Source organism: Curcuma longa, chromosome 11 (genome assembly GCF_044706935.1).
Source record: "Curcuma longa cultivar G26 ecotype Majalengka, Jawa Barat chromosome 11, ITB_CL_G26_1.1, whole genome shotgun sequence".
Classification (NCBI taxonomy): Eukaryota; Viridiplantae; Streptophyta; class Magnoliopsida; order Zingiberales; family Zingiberaceae; genus Curcuma; species Curcuma longa.
In genome coordinates, this window is record NC_133871.1 from 15,008,480 (window position 1) to 15,030,200 (window position 21,721).

The following is a 21,721-nucleotide window of genomic DNA, read 5'->3' on the forward strand; positions in this document are numbered from 1 at the left end:
GGAATGCAAAAGAAATACAGTAGAAAAAAGTGCCATGGAGCGAGCAAACCTCTCAACTTGTGATTGCAAAAGAGTGATAAGTGCTACGAGATCCTCTTTTCCCCTTACAGCAGCAACTGCTTTTTCTGAAGCATCCTTTATCATATCTTCGACATTAGCTTCTATAACTTTAGCCCTTTCTTCAGCTCTGACCACTGCTGCTTCTAATTTAACCGCTTGTTCTCTAGCTTTTGCAAGCCCTGAACGCCATAGATTTCCTTCCTGGAGTACAGAGTCTCTCTGTTTAAGTAACATTTGTTGGATATTGGGTTTTAAAGGATCAGTACGATTTTATGAAAAATCAGAGTACCATCAATCGATATGAAAGTCAAAATTGATTTCAAAATCAAAATTTACATTTTGCGTAAATAAATTTAGAATATTAATTTATTCAAAATTGATTAAGGATTAATGAGAAATTAATTGTTTAAAATCAGAATAGTATTAATTGTTAATTAATACTATAAATGCACAGGGAATAGTTCCACGTTATTATTCGATGAATTTCCTTTCTTTATTAATGTTTGTGTTAATGAAGTTAACACAAAACTCATATGCTCTCTTCTCACCGACGCTCAAGTGCTTGCACCTGCGAGCCCGCTACTCGCCACCAGCCACGTGTGCACACGTACAATGGACGCTTTATAGATGCACTTTACACTTCGCATGTGCATGTCGTCGCAAGGCCACATGTGGGCAAGGAGAGATAATTGAACTGCTGACTGAGCAAACGGATAGCAATCGTTGATCAAAGATGTGTGATATGGATCGCATATGACGCGACCTGGAGCGTTGGATCGCGAAGGATCACAATATATCCAGATCTGACAGCTGATGGCAAAAAGAGATATGAAGGATTGTAATCCTTCAGATCTGACGGATAAGATTAAAGAGCGATATGAAGGGGAATTATTTTTTTATTCATAAATTAAATAAAAATTTCAAGACAGCGTTAAATAAAAATTTTAAGACAGCGTTAAAATTGAAATGTGTTACATGAAATTAACAACTTATGGGTCCAATAGTGGGGTAGAAAAATATAATATATTTGTAATTTGAAAATATTAGTTAAATACAGTATTAGATAAGATAAATAAAATTACTTCATTGCCGTCCTTCAAAGGTTTCCAATAGCCCTAAAATCTTCCTATCTTCTCGATGTCTGCGCTGGAGGCAGGGTAAATGCAAATTGCCCGTCTGGTATAGGATACGAAACATCATATTTTTCTAACCTACTCTCTGACGACGACGTTACTATTTTCGAAGTGTGACGTCATGAGATATGTCACGCTATCAGAAGTTGATGTTTCCTGTCTGTGATGATTTATGGAAAAACCCGCATCTTAAAGCAAGCAATGAAGGAACGTCGTCCCTATCCGCTAGCAACCTCCGTTATATTAATCGCAGAGATCCAGAGAGCGAGAGCGAGATCGAGAAGAGAATGGCTCCAATCGCTGTTGGAGATGCGCTTCCGGACGGCACGTTGGCGTGGTTCGATGAGAACGACCAGCTGCAGCAAGGGTCAGTCCACTCCCTCGCCGCCGGCAAGAAGGTCATCCTCTTTGGCGTCCCCGGCGCTTTCACTCCTACCTGCAGGTAAGCATGCCGATTCCCTTGTTCTTTCCCAGCACTCAGCCCAATAGATGTTCTATGCCCGATCTCTTGGCAAAAGATTTTTTTTTTGTTTTTTAATGTGTTTTATTCACTTTCAATTGCTTTATTTGACGCTCAGTTACCAGACGAATCACCAGCATGTCAAATCCATGGGCTTCCTCTGTGATTTCTTTTTCTCTTTTTTTTTTGGGTGTGAGGGAAGATTTTTCATATGCTAGTGGAAAAAATATTTTACATAGGAATTGAAGGGGGAAAAAGGGGGGAAATGTAAAGGTCATAGAAATTAATTTCGACTAGTCAAGATCGCCACTATCAGGACTCTTATTATGCTCGAACCCTTACGCGATCTTGCTCGGAACATTTGCGCTTCCTCAGGAGATCTTTGATGTTATTCTTTTTCCTTTTGCAGCATGAAGCATGTGCCTGGCTTTATTGAAAGTGCCGAGGAACTGAAATCCAAGGGCGTTGACGAGATCCTCCTCATCAGCGGTAATCATCTGTTTGATCTTCTTAGCGAGCATGGTTCATACTGACGGACAATTTGACAATATTGCGTTAGTTCTGAAGCCATAGTATTCGATTTAGACGAGATTAATTTCACATGTTTTGCATTGTGTTCATCACAATACTTTTGGCTTCATACTTGACAGGAAATAATTTTACCTTTTAAGTGAAGACTTCTATGCCACAATGGTTTGGAAGGTCTCCAATCCCAAATAATTAAGAAGTCACAGACAAAATGCAATTTTATGGATCAAACAACTTGCACATTCTGTCTTTGTTAACTAGTTGGTTCCTGTTTTCTTTCATGTTTCATTTAACTTTGTCATAGTTCTTGCATCTCATGATCAAATAGTTAGGCACTCGTTAAACTGAATGTTCTTTTTTATAATAAAGACAAAATGTAGATAACACATGAAAGAAATATAAGTTTTTCAATTGTTACAGTATGGGCCCCTAAGCATCTGTATGCAAAATATAAACAATTGTTTGACTTAGGCTTGCTTAGCAAATTCACAAGCATCAAGGACCAATATATTTTTGTTACAAGCTTTATTGAGGTGAAAGAAATCGCTTAGCAAGAACTAAGAAAGAGAAGTGACAGCCAATGATGCAGTAGTTACAACTCTTATAGAACACCTTCATCAGATGAAGTATCTATTCACACATTTATTGGTGGAAAAGTCAAGTTACTTGGCAAAGTAAGAAGAAAAAAAAAATCTCTGTCACTAGCTTAAGTGCAAAAGCAAAATATAGAACTGTAACTCAAGGTGTGTTTATTACGATGGATATTTTCTGCTAGAATTACTTATTTATCCACAAAAATTACTTGTTCTCTTTCAAACATCAAAGCTGCTCTTGAGATTGCTGGCAATCTAGTTCAACATGAAGGATACGGAACTTGATTACATGAAAAGATACGGAACTTGATTACATGAAAAATCCTCTTTGGCAGTGGCACTGCCTGCATCATAAACATTTAGCACAATATGATCTGCACACGCCACTTAAATCAAATGTGTAAATCCTTCCAGTTTGAAGGCATCGAATTGATTGTGATTTCAGGCCGACATTCTGTTATTGTAAAGTGATTGGAACTCTTTCTTATTTGTTCCTGTGTAAATCTCTTGCAGTTAATGACCCCTTTGTTATGAAGGCGTGGGCAAAGACATATTCCGACAATAAGCATGTCAAATTCCTGGCTGATGGCTCTGCCAGCTACACCCGTGCTCTTGGTTTGGAATTGGATCTCTCAGAAAAAGGGTTGGGGATTCGGTCGCGGAGGTTTGCTCTTCTTGTGGATAACCTCGTGGTGAAGGTTGCAAACATTGAAGAAGGAGGAGCATTCACCATTTCCGGTGCAGAAGAGATCCTCAAGGCCCTCTAGTATCTTTATGGTCACTTTCTTTGTGTGTTTGTATGTCAAGTCTACTAGTTGTGTCACCCTAGCTGTCTTCTGTGGTGGTATTCCTTCATATGAATCTTGACGTTTGACTGTTGCAGCTATCGTTTAAATAAAGCTCTGTTTTTGAGCAACTGAACCTAAAACAAGTAAATTTGCTTACTACTAGCCATCAGTTTTGCTGACAGTTCAAGAGACACTATCTCTTAGGGCAATTTTTTGTAGAATTGTTTAACTTATTCCGTGGGTTTGAACTGCTCTTGATTTCATCTGTAAACTGATCGATGGTTCTGAATGGATTGATGGAGCCGGATCAAAGTCGGCTGTCGAGTTTTTCTTAGATATGAGAAGTCGAATTTAAGGAATTTAAATGCTCTGATGTGATTTGGCACCACTGTCAAGTTGAAGTTGCTCGATTTAGCATTTATTGATCTTTTTTTTTATTTTATCCATTTTGAAATATTTTATCATAAATATTTTATTATCTGCTCCTTGATATTTTTTATCCTTTTCTAACAAGAAAAGCAGCCTTGAATCTGGATCTTCTACCCCTTTATTTTATAAGAAAGGGGGAGGATACGAAGGGTACACGATCGAGAAATGGGGCTCATATCGGTGCTCATTGACGCCGTGGTGGTGGTCTTCTCCGCTGTGCTGGCGGTGACGGCCCCATTGTTCGACTCGCAGACCTGCCTACCTAAATTGCTCTACCCGGCGCCCCTGGTGGAGCTGAAGCGGTGGTACGCCGAGGAGTTCGGCGACTATTTGGTAGCTGAGAAACCCGGCTTTTTCACCGGGCTCGTATGGCTGGAGATCGCCTTCCTCTGGCCCCTCTCCGTCGCCAATATCTACGGCATCGTCGCTCGCCGCCCATGGGCTACCACCACCTCCCTCATGGCGGGCGTCAACGTCGCCACGACCATGGTATTCGGCATCTTAATATATCCCAAACCCTAAAAATTACATCTTTGTTGTTACAGACTTGAAAATGTTATCACTTCTAGCATGGATCCGCACCCCCTATCTCAATTTCTCGATCAAACATTTGCACTTCTATTTTTATTAGGAACTTTGTCATCATTTTTCAGGCTGCTATAATGGGAGAATTGCTAAGTTCTGGGAAAGCATCAGATAAGTTGATTCGATTGTATGCTCCGTTCATGGTTTTTGCCTTCTTCGCAATCATACGAGGACTGCTTCCTCGACGTATCCCTGATTCTGCATCTCATGCCGCTTCAGGAAGGAACAAGAAGAAGAGAGCCTAATTGAAGATGCTACCTGTTGCTGCTTTTATTGTTCTTTGGTATCCTGATGTTGACAAATTACCTGTTAGATTTTGTCTTTGATCAATCTTCTTTGTTAATCAGGTTGGAACTTTAAATTACCTGTTAGATTTTTTTTCTTTGATCAATCTTCTTTGTTAATGAGGTTGGAACTTGAACGTGTCTTTGCAAATGGAATTGAACTTATTCACTGTCAGAGCTGCTCCTCTAATGATGAGATGGAAACCAAGGGCATTGCCATTATGCATTTTGGTAGGTCTAAGAGAGAAGGAAAGCACCAAGGAGAACACGAATAATGTTTAGAATATTTTTAAAACATTATTTTATTCTTAATGCACTAAACTTAATTTTTTTAAAATAAATTTTAATATTACATTTAAATTATAAAAATAAATTATTTTTTTTAAAAAAATACTTTTATAAATAGACTATTTTTAAGCAAATAAATGTATCCTGTGTCTCATTAGTAGATATTTATTGATAAACACGAGCATTAGGGATTCCATCACGGCCCGCTATTGCTAAGCTTCAGGCCCAAATAAAAATCTCATCTGAGTGTCCACGCGGTCGACGCTTCTAGCTTCGTTCCGTCGCTCCGAATCGGGGAAGAAATGGGCCATCTTCGTGGCCTCGCACCGTTGCCGGCTCCGCTGGGCGGCGTCGGGCTCCTCCTCGCCCCAACTCGCGTCTCGGTTCTCTGCTACTCTCGTCCTCCCTCCGTCGTTTTCCCTGCCCCGTCGGGTCGCCGGAGCTACGCCTCTCCGCCAAAAGTGGTTCTTTTATCCATCCGGCGGAACCCTTTCCCAATTAAAGGATCAGGTTCGTTGTTACTTCGTCGATCTTCCGCTTCTGCAGTTATTGGAGAATCGCTTTGATTTCTTGGTTGAGTCTGCGGTTGCTTGAATAACATTACAAGGTATCTGGAATTCCACACTTCTGAGAGTGAGAGAGAGAGAGACTAACCTCTTATATTTCAAATTAAAACGGCATAACGAGTATACGTCCATAATGCACCTATTATGTGGATTTCATTTTTTGAACTTACAAACTAAAACAAAGAAAGCAATAATATTTGTCAGGAATGTTCGGTCATATTATTGCATGTAAATCAAATTGGTGGGATAAAAGCAATATCAAAAATTTTATCCAATCAATTAAATAGTCTCAAGTTTAGGCTACGACCACTAGTAGCTCTTCTGGTATGGATCACTTCAGTATTGTCATACCTAACCATTATGACTTAGGTTACTTCAGTATGTCACTTGGTCCCGCTATTTTAGGTCACTAAGTTCAGTATCTAATTGGAATTAGTTCTTATAAGAATTCACTGCCATATTGAAATGACCTACATATAATCCCCATCGATGGGTCACTCCATACACAGCCTTCGTCTTAGTGAATCAGTTATGTGAGTTCTCAAGCTATATTCAACATAAAAATTAGCACTAATCAATATACATAACAAGCCTCATTTAATTATGAACAATAACTATACATATCATTTAGATCACGATATTGTGCTACTTTAAACTCTTACCTTATGTTCACTAGAATTTCCTAATGTTCTCATTTGAAGCTCAAAGTTCTGTTCAATTATATCCTACAACATAAATTCAAAAATCAAATAAGAACCACATTAAATATGAAAATCCTTTAGAACATGATGATTTGTTAGGTACGAAGCTTATCCTATTATTGAACAACAACTCCCTTTTTCTTTTCCCTCTAAAGTTAAACATCATATACTTCTCAATCCATCTTATACTCCCATTAAACACCTCTCTTTTTTACATTTCCCCCTTTCTTCCTTTTTCTTCTCCTTCATTCTATCTTTCTTTCCTCTCTACTTCCCCTTTCTCTGTTCACTGGATGTTTATCCAACAACCTGCAAATTACTCACTCTATCGCACACATTTTCCATTGTGAAGCACACACTCTCTTGTTTCTTGCTACTAGAGGAGGTGACTTCTCCTCCTTTAATTGCTCACTCTATCATGCACATATTTCATTGCTAAACACACTCTTTTTTTTTGCTACTAGAAGAGGTGGCTTCTCCTGTTTTAATAGCCAGAAAACTTTCTCTGCAAAAATTAGGCCTTTTCTTCATGTTTTTTTTTGAACTTGGGCTCAAAATGGGTTGTGCCTTTCAGTAGTTTTGTGTGTGTGTGTGTGTGAAACTCTTTTCTTCATTCAGGCGCTGCATCTGGTGGTGATTTTGTTATTGAATTTAAGATTCTGAATAGACTGTAATATAGCAAAGGAAACCAAACACACTTCAATTTGCTTCATAAATCCGGTTTCTTTTTATGATTATGACATGATAGTACAATACCTGATTGTATTATCATTACTTGGTTCTCTACTTCTACCACAGTGGATTGAGTTTATTTATAATGCTTTCTTTCTATTAGATATGACTTCAGAGTTGGAGCTTGCAAAGCCTGATGGGAGTAGAGGACAAAACCGGCCTGTCAGTGGAGTATTCTGGATACTACTGCTTAACCTCGGTATTTATGTGGCAGACCACATACTTCAGGTGACCTTTATTTATACATTTGTTAGACCAAAATGTTTTTGCGTGGTTGTTAATTTCTCATGCCTTATTGGTGCTAATGAGTAAATCTTGAATTCTATGTCCTCATTCTGCCAAAATATGAAAGAAAACATTGTAGATTTGTGAAAACTATATGATATTATCATGATATATATATATTTAATCACTAATATCTATATAATATAGACTTGATTTGATTCATCATCAATGTATTTAGACTTGATTTGGAATGTATAATCTATAAATGTAGGCTTAGGTTGTCTACTTATATGTTGTTTATTCAATATATCATATCCTACATTTCATTTGCAAAACTAAATGGATGAAGGTATGGTTGATAGGATAAAGAATGAGTGATTGGAACAAAAAGAAGTTATTGGAGTCTTATTTGATCTTGTGTGACCCTTGGGTTAAAATAAATTATAAGACTGTCATACTAGCTACAATATTTTATGGGTGTTAGAAACAACTCATACAAAAAGTAATATAATGGAGATTAGAATGCTAAGATGGATACGTGAAGTTACTTGATAGATGTAAAATATATTATTATGTAGGAGCAATTAGATGTAACACGAATAGATGATAAAAGGAAATAAAATAATTTGGGATAGTATGACACATTCAAAGGCAACCAATAAATTATATCAAGGAACTGTCATATAATTGTGTGTATGAAGGATATTTGGCTCTCTATGTGAAATGTGAAATGTGAAAGTGTTTCTTTACGTTATTGGGTAACATTAGATGTCTCCAATTCCTGAAGCCTGTCCTGATCCACGGAACTTATAGTGCTTAATAAAATTTTTAATATGTTCTCTTTTTACAGATTCGGGAGATCAAAATCCTGTATCTGTATCATAGCTTGCCAGCGTGGTTCCAGTTTGTGACTGCAACATTTTGCCATGCTAGCTGGTTAGTCCTTCTAAACTTCATAGCCATAGTGATTAGTGATGCCAGTTGATTTTTTTTTCTCCCTGTATTTGAAACCTGCACAGCCGCAAGGTAATTAATGGGTTTCACGTTTTGGACTGATGAAATGGCTCTATTTTTCTTTCATGATTAGTAACGTCAAAATAAATGTTTCACTGTAGGATTTACTTTTCAAACTTTACAGGAACCACCTTTCTAGCAACCTATTTTTCTTGTATATTTTTGGTAAGATTATGTAATTTTCTTTTGAAGTGTTACAATTTTCTTTTTCCTTGTTGAGTTTCTTGATATTCACAACTTTGTATTTACCTTGACTCCTCATTATCAGGAAAGCTAGTAGAGGAGGAAGAAGGGAATTTTGCATTGTGGATATCATACATTCTTACTGGTGCTGGAGCTAACCTTGTTTCATGGTTACTTCTCCCAAGATCTGCAGTATCTTTAGGAGCTTCCGGTGCAGTCTTTGGACTATTTGCAATAAGCGTCCTGGTTAAGGTAATTCGTTACTGATTTTTACTCTCTGAAAGTATCTCTCTGGTCATTGTTATCCATATTCCACAAAATACGAACATGATTATTGCAGATGTCGTGGGATTGGAGGAAAATCATTGAAGTTCTTATCCTCGGTCAGTTTGTAATTGATAAGGTAGGAGGAGATTCTCGAAAAAAGTTAATGAAAATCAAGCATTATCATGCATTAGCTGGGAGATTTACTTTGGTCGAGTATTATTCCCGCTTTGTTTCATTACTATCTGATTTCTGTCTATTGAACGTCACTGTTCTGCTAGGACCTGAAAATAACCTCCATGCTTTATTTATTGCTTACGAGGGCAACTCTTTGATTAATCAAATGAGCAATTTTTGCATCGAATGAGTTGTTTCCTGGCGATGCCGTGTAGGTCATGGAAGCAGCACAGGCTTCGACGAACCTCACAGGAACATTTGGGAGAGGCTCTTTCATGGCAGTAAATCACATTGCCCATCTCTCTGGAGCTCTCATTGGGGCTGCTTTGGTTTTGCTTGTAAGTCGCATTCCTTCTCAACCCTATCAGAAAGACGTCAAGTCTATTAGACATGAGAACAAAAGAATTTGACGTCAAGTCTATTGACTGCACTGTTGGTTTTATAGATATGTATGAATTGATGTATTCTTGGAGTAGGCCTCTCTTACTCTAACCAGCCCCCTCAGCTTATTGTGTCAAAACTATAACTTCTTATTGCTGCTGCAATTCTTTATAGATTAAAAGATCTTGAAACAATCAAAATGGAATAAGATACAAATTAGTATAGAATTTGACAAGGAAACGAAATTCAAGTAGCGGAATGAGCAACCATACGTTTTTCTCCAGTCTGTATATTTTATCCTGAATGCAGCATCAATGGCGATTTGCATATGGGAATTGATGATCCAATCCACATTCTTAGACCAGGAAATATGCATCGTGGTTGACGGGTGGGTAGCCATATTCATCAGACAGCGAGAAATTTCTTGCTAGTCAAAGAAAATTAATTTAGACTGGAACGTGGAGAAAGATAAAGATATATAAATCAAGGGTGCATTTGTAAGTTGAAAATGTTTTCCAAATACAGTGGCCACTTGTATTGTTCACAGACTACAGTGGCCTCATGGAATAAAAATATGAGAAAAATGAAATGAAATGATGAAATTCACATGTTTACTTGGGAAGGATAAAGCGGAAAAGAATTTAATGTGTTTTAGTTTCTCAATTTTATTTCCACCCGAATTAAATGGAAATGAATGAAAACAAAATTGGCATATCATTAAAACTAATAAGTGATCATTTCTCTTTTCAATTTAATCCAAATAAAGACTATAAATGAAATAAAATGAAGACAAAATGAGAGTTCTTTTCTTTTTCACTTCAAATAAACTTGGTATTAAAGATTGAAATGTATTTAGAATTAGAGAACAAATTCACAAGAAAATCATTTATCCTAATCTCCCACTGTTTACATCAGAATTAAATTAACTGTTGAAGAAATACATTTCATTTCAGTATTTAATCAGTCAAAACGTATACATTACAAAAGAATCAGTAAGCTATTCATCATTTATTCGAATCAGCAAAACAAACATCCATGAAAACCTGTAAATTATCAGATGAATTTGGTTTTCCCAGCCGTTGAACGAGGCTGAGCTTTACAATTGAATAGACGCAGGCGCTTCTCAAAAATTGCTGTCGAAACCATAACCATAGTTTTCTTTCTTATTTCTCAATTCTATCTCTTGAGTTTGTTGACCTTCGCTGCTTGAAGCCGATGGAATCTGACCATATTCACCGGTCGGTGCACTGTACTCGCTGCTAGCAAATTCTTCAGTTGTGACTGCCATTTTTCTGAACTTCTTCATATCCTCATTGTACTGATTGGAATCATAATCAGAGCTGCTGTCATGCGAACTGTAAAACCTGCTGTGACCAGGTCTGACACCGTTGTTTAAGTCATCGAGAGATACATCACCTTCTAAAGCACGGACAACCTGTAGGTTACACCTGGTGATGTTAGTGAGAGGCTGGCAAAATTGTGATCACTGAAAGATCACAAGAATCAAAAAATGGACTAAGCAGAAAATGTGAACATCCCAATGCGAGGCACAAATTCAAGATGGTATACGATTATAAACTTTATAAAAACTATAAACAAAAACCACCAAGTAAAAGATAGAGACAGAACCTGACTCATTCTTGGCCGTCGACGTGCTGCATGGCGCACACATGCAGCAGCACAGGCAACCATGCAGGCCATCTCATTAGGGTTATAGTCCAATCCCAACCTAGGATCAACAAGAGCATCATCGTATTTGCCATCTTCAAGAGCTCGAGTAAGCAATGGCCTTGCCTGTAGTTACAAGAAACAACTGAAAAAGTTGAGCGGAAGTAAAAAAATGATTAGAACTAGATAAGACTGTTATGCAATCACAAAACTGACCCAGTCAACCAAGCTATCATCCGTGTAAGTTTGGGATGTATCAACAGGGCGCCGTCCAGTGATTAGCTCTAGAAGCATTACACCAAATGAGAACACATCTGATTTATCTGTCAGCTTGCCTGAAGATGCATATTCAGGTGCCAGATAACTACAAGAAAAACAGTGTCTACAGGTCAATTCGATGGTAACAAGATCTCTGACATGGAAACTCCACAAAGCATTTAGGTCAAAAAAGATTCCTGCCAGCTATAGATACAAAGTAGGAACAAACCTAATCAACACATGATGCTCAATTTCAGAATGTAAATAAAGGAACCCTTTCAAACATATGGTGCAAGGATACAAACACTACAATATAAATAAATAATAGGGGGATACATACAGACACAATTCTAATATTCATCTCTAAAAATTAAATTATTAATCTACTTAAAATATGAAGGGGAGCTTTGGTGCAATGGTAAAATTGTTGCCGTGTGACCTTGTGATCACAAGTTCAAGTCGCGGAAACAATCTCTTGTAATGCAAGATAAGACTGCGTATAATTGACCTAATGTGATCCGACCCTTTTCTGAGATCCTACATTGATTGGAATTTCGCACACCGAGTTGTCTTGTTTTTAATCTACTTAAAATATACCCTAGGAGAATTATTTATTCTCCATAGTGAAAAACACACCTCATTTAATTACCATCATATGCAGCAGAGGGCAAAGTCAACGATGGAAGCAACAACAACCTAAATCTCACTCCCAAATCCTGCCTCAGCAAGGGCATCAGAATTATGTAAGCCCTCAGCCAGCAGGCGATTACTCTCCCTTGGCAAGGCCATCGAGAAGAATCCTCAGTCAAGATGCACTTACCTAAGTGATTGAATGAGAATAAAGGAGAGGTTGTTAGAAGAGGATTGAGTGGTTGGCAGCACCAATGCTGAGATCTAGGGACTGATGTTAGGCAGACGAGAAAGAAAGGCTCTCCTGCAATCCACTGTTGGATAGTCTCAAAGATAGAGAAATAGCCACTGCTGCTGCTTACCCACCATTTATCAAGTTGTCATTGTCAATGTCACAGCGAATGCTGCTCGTCTCGGTGACTGGCAACAGGCAAGACATGAGGACTGTCAATGACTTCCTGTACATCTGTCATGGGATCAGATTTCTGCACATTTCACTTCAAAAACTTCCTTCAACATCATGACTCATGAGATCATTGGGTGACAGTATTTTGGAGCAACTGCAGATTTATAGTCATGTAGAGTCATCCTATTTGTACTGTTTTCTAATATCATGATCTCTAGAAGAAAGTGAGTATTACAGTGAAGATAAAATTTCTGCACCACATTGTATTCTTATCTTTGTTAGAAAATTTTTAGTTATTTATTTCACATTCAGGTTTCATCCACCGAATTCACATGCACCTTGGCTTTCCTTTTGTGCCACAGGTATAACCAAAAGCATCAGAAGAGAACCTTTTGGAAGTGCCTACAATTAAAGTGAATTTGAAAATGTTCTATACCGAAGTATATTACAACAGTGATAAATTAATTCTTTGCAGGACTATTATTATAAACAATTTGGTATACGCTTGTTATTTGTTTTATTTCCTGAATTCTAGAGTCAAGTGAGTATTTAATGATCAATTGAAATATATGTTGGAAATCGGAGACATCTCTTTGAGACTTGGTGGGTTCCACATTGACCTATTAGCACAAGACCTAAGCCATCAAGAGGTTAATTGCAAAATCTGCTTCATGGTTAACTTTTTAAAATAGCTACTCGACTCATGTTAATATTTCTGAATTAGTGTATATAATATAAACCATGTAACTCTTTTATGAATTATTGTATTTACTTAATGCACTTTTGTATTCACACTCTTTTAGAGAAATACAAATCTTTTGATACAATTTAGTGATAAATTATCACTAAAAATAATTATCTATTTTTAAAAATAAATTTGTCGATAGAAATATTAATTTGTCAAAGATTTATAATTGTCACTATGAATATATTTAAAGACATTGTTAATTGTCCCTTAAAAGTTATTGACTTTTAGATATATTTATAATTGTCTCTAAAAATGAGGAAAATGATTAATTCTAATTCTTTGACTTTTTAGAGACATTTATAGTTGTCTCTCTAAATAGTTTTTGTGACAAATTAATAGCTGTCTCTAAAAAAGTTAATAACTTTTAGACACAATTATAAACCATATACAATGAAGAATCTATGTACAACCTAACAACATGATACAATCATAATACAAGATGACTACAATTGAATCAACTAGAACAAAATAAACCTAAACAATAACAATAGCATACACAATATACACATCATGCAACCTTTACACAAATTACTGTACAATTTAATTACAAGATCAATGAATTAGTTAATCAATACAAACCATCATACAACATGAACTATACATCCTATATGCATAAGGCTATACAACATCTAACTCATAATAATTATACAAACAATTACAATCTAAACTCTAAGATACATTACATAGTAAACCAAACACGCTTTACATTAATCACACAAGAATTATATAAATCAAACAACAACTTATACAAGCATGTTACAAGTTACACAACACATTATTAACATCATGCCACAACGTATACAACCTACTTTATTTAAAACCAAAAGATTTATTCATATTCACAATCAAGCAACTTATTCAAGTTCCCAATCAATCACAAACATACATGTATGGATATAGACAAGAAATAAGACAATAGATAAAACACACATCCATCACACAACATATCCAATTCATGCCTTTAATGTCGACCTCCCCCTCAAGACATGCTCCAACCTCTATCATTGCACCAACAATGATTTTGGAGTTCATAAATCTTTAGAAAATCCAAAAGTGTAAGGTATGAGGTTAAAACTTTAACCTTGAATCTAAACCTCCTTCTCATATCCTTATCTTCCCATTTTTAACATCCCTTTCTTATTTTCATTAAGAAAATCACCTTTGAATGTCTATCCAAGCATATCTCATGGTTAGGGGTAGTTAAGTTATTTGGGGTAAGCCTAAATGCCTTAAACCAATGCACTTTAGTGAAGAATATAGATATCAGTCGACTGAATACTGATATCAGTCGACTGAAACAGAAGAAACTGCACTTTCAATTTTTCAAAATAAATTTCAAAAATGCATAAGTAATTCTATAATTTTGGAAAAATCACAAAATTTGATACATACTTTACTTATGTCAAATAATATCAGGGAAAAATAGTTTTCTAAGAAAATACATTTTATTTCCAAAGAATAATACAAAGTTGAAAACCATTGAAAACTTTAATGTTTCACTCTAACTTTGTATCAATTTGATTAATGGTGATTCCTATCAACAAATAGCCTTCACCAAGATTTTTTAAAATATTTCTGAAATCATTTTCAAAATCAATTTCCAACCATGATCTATGGACTAAATGTACATGACTTGCACATTTGCTTTCCCCATGATTGGCCAACACAACATCAATTTGTTTTGATGAAACTAAAGCTCATTTGGTACATCAAATTTGCATCTTGAACTTAGTTCATCATCCTAACATCTCACTTGTATCTAATGTTTCTCAATACACATGCAAGTTAATCCTATTGTTTTGTGAGATGTAAACCAATTTTTTCCTTTTTTTTCCCTTTTTTTTAAACTAAGGAATCATGCATTTCTATTTAGGTATTCTATATTTGATCATCCTACTTAGGATATCCAATGATGTTGTTTATATCCTTAATTATAATCGATTGAAATAATGCATATAAATGAGTAGGGCATACATCAAATGCATAACTTCAATGAAAATTCTATTATAACTTAAACGATCCATGCATGATATGACATGATTATATCGATTTACATTATTATGACAAGATAAATGTATGAAATGATATTATGACATGTGATAGGGCACATAAGCATGATAACTATAATAGGATGTAAATATCTAAATTTGAATTCTTAACATCGTCATCTAATCATTATGTCAACTACACAATTTAACATAAGCGACCCTATCTCCCTTGAATTGTCTCAAAAATTTATATTTAACACATTTGTTAATCCTTTTTCATGTGTATCAATGTTAATCAATCTCAAGACTTTACCCTTTTCATTTGCACACTATTAGATCCTTAAGGATAATATTTCATTTTCAAAATATCACAATACTTTGAAAATATCTTAAAATGCCAACTTCATTATGGTTGAGTTAACTAACCTTTCAATAAAGGTTGGCATATCTTATACCCATTTAGTTTGAAGAAATCACACTCTTAGAAATCCAATACCTATTGGAGTTCCTTGGGTGCACTAAGTACTCATTAGGGATAACTTCCCTAGATACCTTCCTAATAACTCTCCTAGTCTTATTAGAAGTCTTAGTCATGCTAGTGTCTTCAAGGTTAAAACTAGGCATAACCTCTCTTGTAATCTTGACTTGACTTCTAGACTTATGATTAGTTCCATAGCTATATGGAACTCTATGGTATGATGGCATATTCTCCTTAGTTTTATGTTTGTATCCCAAACCTTTCTTGCCTTTAAATATTTCTTGCTCACCTAAACCATGGTATTCCTTTTTAGACTATTTAGTCTTGTTTGTCATTTTCTCCAGGGTCATTTCTGTTAGGATCGAGGCGTTCGCTAGAGGGGGTGAATAGCGTCTTTCGATTTTCTCTGCGAGTTTATTAGCGGAAGCAAAGAGATAAAGATAGATTACAAAGAAACAAACGCTAACCCGGTTGATTTACTTGGTATCCACCTCAACGAGGTGACTAATCCAAGGATCCACACACACAGCCGACGATTCCACTATGAGAAAAATCTCCTTCGCGAATCACACTTCGAAGGCGGAGAAACCTTCACAACACGACGTCTTCCTCGTACAAGATGTTTAGTGAAGTATGAGAGGAAGAGAAGAGCTTTTACAATGTCAGAGAGCAGTAAAGGAGATGAAAGAATGTAAATCTTGTTCTCTGCGACGTTGACCGCTCTTTTTATAAAATTCAGTGCACCAGTCGACTGTTCCTAGGGCCAGTCGACTGATGGGCTTCAACGGCAATTAAATATGCATTTAATTCGTCAGTTGTCACCCCAACGGCAGTATATCAGTCGAGTGCTCCAACGCCAGTCGACTGTCCACTCGACTGATCTTTCTTTTCTTGGCTGTGTGTTCTTCGGATCAACCCCAGTCGACTGCCCAGTCGACTGCCGGCAGGGCCAGTCGACTGCCCAAGCTGAAAACTCACTTTTCTAGCTTCTTCTTCATCCCTTAGCCTTGACACAAATCTTCAAACTCCTTCCACAAGCCTCATGCACTCCCTTGCACTCGCTTGAGACATTTCCCTCGACTTTGTCGTGCTAAAACTTCTCTTGCCAAGAGGCCTCGCCTCCGGGACTTCACCTTTGTCAAGAGGTCGCGCCTCCGGGACTTCACCAAATGCCAAGACTTCATTCCTGGACTTTCCTGTGAACTCAAGTCACACATGTTAGATCAACAACATTGCCTAACTTAAACTGATTTAGCCAAACATTAAAATCCAAGTCACTTGGGGAAAATTGCCCCAACAATCTCCCCCTTTTTGATGTTTGACAAAAATCATTTAAGTTAGGTCTTTAAATACAACATGTATAATATCACCATGCATAATCATGCTTTAATCAGAATTAATCTAGTAAGCATAAACATTTAGCATGAATAAGTAATCATGAAAGTCTAACTTTCCATCTCATTCTCCCCCTTTTTGACATACAGCAAAAAGAAACAGGAAATATCAGAGCAAATAATGGATAAGTATTCAATCATTTCAAGAGGAATGAATTATGACTAATGTTATAATTTTCTCCCCCTTAATCCTTACTTCTCCTTTGTTCAAGCACTAAAAACATAAGATTAAACACTCAAGCTCATTAGTGATCAAGGAGTATATTAAATAATTCAAGATGTAATCAAAAATTCATTGAAAAGTCAGCATAATTCGAAAAACAGAGAGATCAATCGACTGCTTATCATCACCAGTCGCCTGATGCTTGATAAACTGATTTTCAGTGCTAACTTCAAAAAGCCTTAATTAATTCATGTTAAATCAGAAAAATAAAAGATTTGACACTCTGAATTAATGACCCATAAGTAATTATGGAAAAATAGTTTCAACATATTCTCAATCTTAAAAATATCATTTTGATACTATGTACCAAAGAATTTAAATTTTCAAGAAACAACATTAGTATCAAACTATATTTGGGTATTGAGATATATTTTAAACCAGTCCCATTTTGTGACGCCCGTCCTTTCCTTACCGTCATCAGAGCCTTTGACGGACGTTACGGGTATTTTTTTTCCATCATACATACATAGTAATACCACATACGAAAAATCTAAAACTTGCAGCGGAAACACGTTGACATAATAGAAGTTCATATGTGATAATTAAACATCCTAAAGGCATGCAAGTACTGTCTAGATTTACTCAGGTCTTACTATCATCCAAATAACATCATAAGTCTTAAAGCGACAGTAACTAATACAATCATTTAGCATGCAATATTTAAGTTTCATATTCGTCTGTTATGGCACCACCACACACATCTTTATTTGGCCTTGTCCTGCTGCTTCCCGTTGCCTAACGGCCTTGATTTGGTTCTGCAACATAAGAAAGAAGAGACTGTAAGCACGAGGCTTAGTAAGCTCCTTTCCTACTCACCAAAAACCAAGTCGTTAATCCGAGCATATAAATATAACATGATAAAAGCAAGCATAAACATCGAAGCATAACATTTCATAATCATTGAGCACATGTAACTTCCTTAACTTAACATTGTCATAATATGCATAATCATCGTGCACATGCCTTTGAAAGCTTATTACATAATAGATGAAAATAGTCATACTTATCATTCTTTGGGGATCCCTGGCTTGTACCCATTCATTTCTTGCGCGCCATTCCAAATAGTACGAGGTTGCAAGTCTCGACTATTCGGTTACTAGGTCTTTTGCCTTTCGACCTAGGGTCGTTCTCTAGGTGGCCATCCCTTGGACCCCTTTCGGGCTCCGGTACAAGCCATTCATTAAAATAAATTAATGCATACGTTTTTCTTTCTCCTTTATCATCATGGGAGAACATTCATTCCATTAACATCTTTCGAGCACCTTACATGGTCTAGCCCACCTTGTAACTTCAAACCTTAGGTTAGGCTTACCCATCTGATGCTCCATGTCTTGTTAATGTTTCTCCCATTTCTCAACATCATTTACTAGAGTTGAAACATTTCTTAAGACCCTTATTAAATAAGGGGCCGAACCCTAGCTTAGCATGTGTCCCTTGATTGGTTGTCAATCTCGCCACATGGGACCCTAAACCCTAGTGGGAGTTTTATCATGTGACATTTCCAAACCTTAGTTAGGTTGGGACCTAGCCTAGCCTTTCTTCATCAAGCTGGCCGGACCTCTTAAGGTTCAGATTCATTATTTAAGAGCCACCAATCGAACCCTAAAACATGTTACATCATCACTTTCCATTTTAAGCATTTGTGGGTTACAACATAATTCAAAACCCTAACATCATCAAGTTGGCCGAACCTTATCACTCCATAAACTCATTGATGGAATTTAGCCCTAGCCATATGACACCTTGTGTCGTGCTAGGGGTTTATTCCTTAGTCTATGGAGGCAGGACCAAATTTAAGACTTACCTCTTCTTACTTTAGATTGTCTTAGCCGAACCCTAGATGGTATAAGTTTCTACTTTTTCATTCATATGGAAGCTATCTTATTTAGACTTTATCATGCATCATTTCATATTACGACATGCTACATTCTATTTTGAAGCCTTAGCATAAATAGTAAAACCATAATCTGCAACCTGCAGAGCAGAAGATATAGATGAAATTAATAAACATAATGGTTAATCAACTAAAATAAGTTACCAGGAAACATAATACAGCAAAAACTGTTGGCTGCTAGGGAGGTTTCAGCCAAAAGAATGATCTGCATCTAAAGATATACAAGGAAAGAACAGCCAGATATTTTCCATAACTTCTTTTTTTGAAGGAAAAACAAATAAAACTATACAAACACTAAGATAACTTTTCAAAATCCTATTGCAAAACAATCTAGAGCTTATTCAATTGGGAAAAAAAATGCATATCATCCTTCAGTTAATGTGCAGATTTTCATATGATATATAATGACAATCCCTAGAGATGTTTAGAATGCAAAGAAGATCAAATGGCAAATATCAATGCAGAAGTAATATCCCTTTTTTAGATTGATAAACAAACATTATATTCTATCTGAAAATTATTTTATTATGTGATGCAGTAGATTTGTTTACCTTTGCCACAAACTTGTAATCAAGAAGAATATTGGATGCCTTAATATCACGGTGAATAATCTTCGGGTGGCCTGCAAACCAGAATACTCATTATAAGAATCAACTATAAATGAGGAAATCAATTCTATAGTGATGGTGAACATTGGAAAATAGCAAAAATGCAAAATAACTCACAGTCTTCATGAAGATATGCCAATCCCTTGGCAGAACCCAAAGCAATTTTTAATCGTGTGGACCATTCCATTGTTGGTCTGCCTCTCCCTGAAAAAGAATTATTCTCATAAAGTATCCATGCAAATATCTTAAACTGTTACAGAATACCAAAATGATCTGCATGTATATCAAGATCTGGATATAGACCAACTACTATTAAGTAATTAATAAGGAACAATTTCAGTCACTCTTTTTTTCTAATATCAGTTCACTATATAGCTTCAATATATTGCTGGAACCCAATGTATGCTCTGAATCAATGCATACACGATTAAACAAATGATGGCTAGACAATTAGAAGCAAGGGAAGTAAGAAGCACAAAATTTTGAGCAGGTAATGAAGCAAGAGTAGCATAATGCCTTACCATGCAAGTGGAACTCCAATGTATTATTAGGAACATATTCATAGACAAGCAGCCTCTTGCCTCCTGCAATGCAGTATCCCACTAATGAAACAAGATGCTTGTGATGCACACGGCTGATGATCTCAACCTCTGCCTGGAACTCACGTTCACCCTGCCCACTTCCTATTTTCAATTGTTTTACTGCAACTTCTTTGCCATCAGGAAGAACTCCTCTATGTACGAAACCAAAACCACCTTGTCCCAGGAGATTTGCATCAGAAAAACCATTTGTTGCCATAGACAGTTCTTCATATGTAAAAGTGCTTTTAGAGAATCCAAGGGCAACTCCAGGAGATGGTGGAGGTAGTGGACTCTCAGAAGCAGAATAATTGGACACAGAACCTCCACTGCTATTTATCATAGGCGGTGGAGGCGGAGGTGGAGGTGGCATATGGCTTGGAGAGCGTGGTGGACGGGAAGCATATGGAGGAGGAGGTAGTGGTCCAGGAGGAAGCTTTACAACATGATCTGCTGGAGGAGCATTCTGTTGCCAATATTCACCATAGCTATCATCTGGAAACATAAGCCAAAGTCATTTTGGTAAGAACTTTATGCTTGTTGGTTACTTGGTGTGGTACATTTCCATGAAAATCAACGGATAAACCATTTGTGTATTTAGAAAGTAAAACATGAACATCGAAATAAGAAAGGAAAAATAGAGAGAAAAATATAATTCTATGGGCGTGTAACCGCACGGATATAAGTTGTCAATCTATTCGGAGGGGAACAAACAATTTTCCCCAGAAAATCAATAAAAGGAGATATTTTTAACCTTTCCCTGCCATCGGAGGCGGCGGTGGAGCTCCATAGTAATGGGCCGTCGGCAGCGGCGCCCTGCGCTTCTTTCTCCAACAAAAAACGCATACGAGGCTGAGCATCAAGAGGATCACAACCCCGCCAACCGCGACACCGATGACAACCGGGGTCGCGATCGAACTAGAGCTTGACCGAGACGGCGAAGACGAAGAGGGAGGCGGTGGAGACCTGATAGACGGCGCTTGAGGCGGCGGTGGAGAATGCGAAGAGGGTGGAGATGGGGGCGGCGGCGAAGCGGATGGGTTGGTCGGCGGGGGAGGCGGCGAGGTCGAGGGAGGAGTCGGAGAAGGGAGGGAGGGGGAGGGCGAGGTGGCGGGTGGAGGAGGGGAGGCCGGAAGTGGGGCGGCGGGAGGCGGGGAAGCGGGAGTGGTTGGAGGAGGGGCGGCGGGTGTGGCTGGGGCAGGCACGACGGGGGTGGCCGGAGGCGGAGCGGCGGGAGTGGCCGGAGGCGGAGCGGCGGGAGTGGCCGGGGGCGGCGCCGCGGGAGTGGCTGGAGGCGGGGCGGCGGGAGTGGTTGGAGGAGGCGCCGCAGGAGTCGCTGGAGGCGGAGCGGCGGGAGTAGCTGGAGGCGGAGCGGCGGGGGTGGCCGGGGGCGGGGCGCCGGCTATGGCTGGTGGAGGGGCACCAGGGGAGGAGTTGGGCGAGGGGGAGGAGGACAT

The 21,721-nt window shown here is 37.6% G+C and overlaps 4 protein-coding genes across 5 annotated transcripts; 3 read left to right on the forward strand and 1 right to left on the reverse strand.

Annotated features, from left to right (window-relative positions):
• Positions 1 to 1,439: 1,439 nt before the first annotated feature.
• Positions 1,440 to 3,724, forward strand: LOC141841294 (peroxiredoxin-2C-like). Its single transcript, XM_074729437.1, has 3 exons — positions 1,440 to 1,635; positions 2,063 to 2,142; positions 3,288 to 3,724. Exons 1-3 carry the CDS (start codon positions 1,481 to 1,483, stop codon positions 3,539 to 3,541), a joined length of 489 nt encoding a protein of 162 aa, XP_074585538.1. The 5' UTR covers positions 1,440 to 1,480; the 3' UTR covers positions 3,542 to 3,724.
• Positions 3,725 to 4,152: 428 nt separating this feature from the next.
• Positions 4,153 to 4,949, forward strand: LOC141842075 (uncharacterized). The gene is made up of 2 exons (XM_074730292.1): positions 4,153 to 4,480; positions 4,645 to 4,949. The coding sequence occupies exons 1-2, from the start codon at positions 4,157 to 4,159 to the stop codon at positions 4,819 to 4,821; spliced, it is 501 nt and encodes a 166-aa protein (XP_074586393.1). The 5' UTR covers positions 4,153 to 4,156; the 3' UTR covers positions 4,822 to 4,949.
• A 432-nt stretch (positions 4,950 to 5,381) lies between these two features.
• On the forward strand, positions 5,382 to 9,521 carry LOC141840600 (rhomboid-like protein 11, chloroplastic). Of its 2 annotated transcripts, XM_074728639.1 has the most exons (7): positions 5,383 to 5,658; positions 7,251 to 7,375; positions 8,223 to 8,308; positions 8,511 to 8,551; positions 8,655 to 8,821; positions 8,910 to 8,972; positions 9,226 to 9,521. In XM_074728639.1, the coding sequence occupies exons 1-7, from the start codon at positions 5,451 to 5,453 to the stop codon at positions 9,418 to 9,420; spliced, it is 885 nt and encodes a 294-aa protein (XP_074584740.1). In that variant the 5' UTR covers positions 5,383 to 5,450; the 3' UTR covers positions 9,421 to 9,521. The 2 variants fall into 2 exon arrangements, with proteins under 2 accessions (XP_074584741.1, XP_074584740.1); XM_074728640.1 differs by lacking the exons at positions 8,223 to 8,308; positions 8,511 to 8,551 and having other exon boundaries at positions 5,382 to 5,658; positions 8,660 to 8,821.
• Positions 9,522 to 10,261: 740 nt separating this feature from the next.
• On the reverse strand, positions 10,262 to 21,721 carry LOC141839367 (proline-rich receptor-like protein kinase PERK15). The gene is made up of 9 exons (XM_074727098.1): positions 21,019 to 21,721; positions 20,208 to 20,759; positions 19,804 to 19,890; positions 19,630 to 19,700; positions 19,146 to 19,158; positions 11,532 to 11,592; positions 11,276 to 11,423; positions 11,021 to 11,185; positions 10,262 to 10,826 (listed from the first exon to the last, which is right to left on the reverse strand). The coding sequence occupies exons 1-9, from the start codon at positions 21,719 to 21,721 to the stop codon at positions 10,515 to 10,517; spliced, it is 2,112 nt and encodes a 703-aa protein (XP_074583199.1). The 3' UTR covers positions 10,262 to 10,514.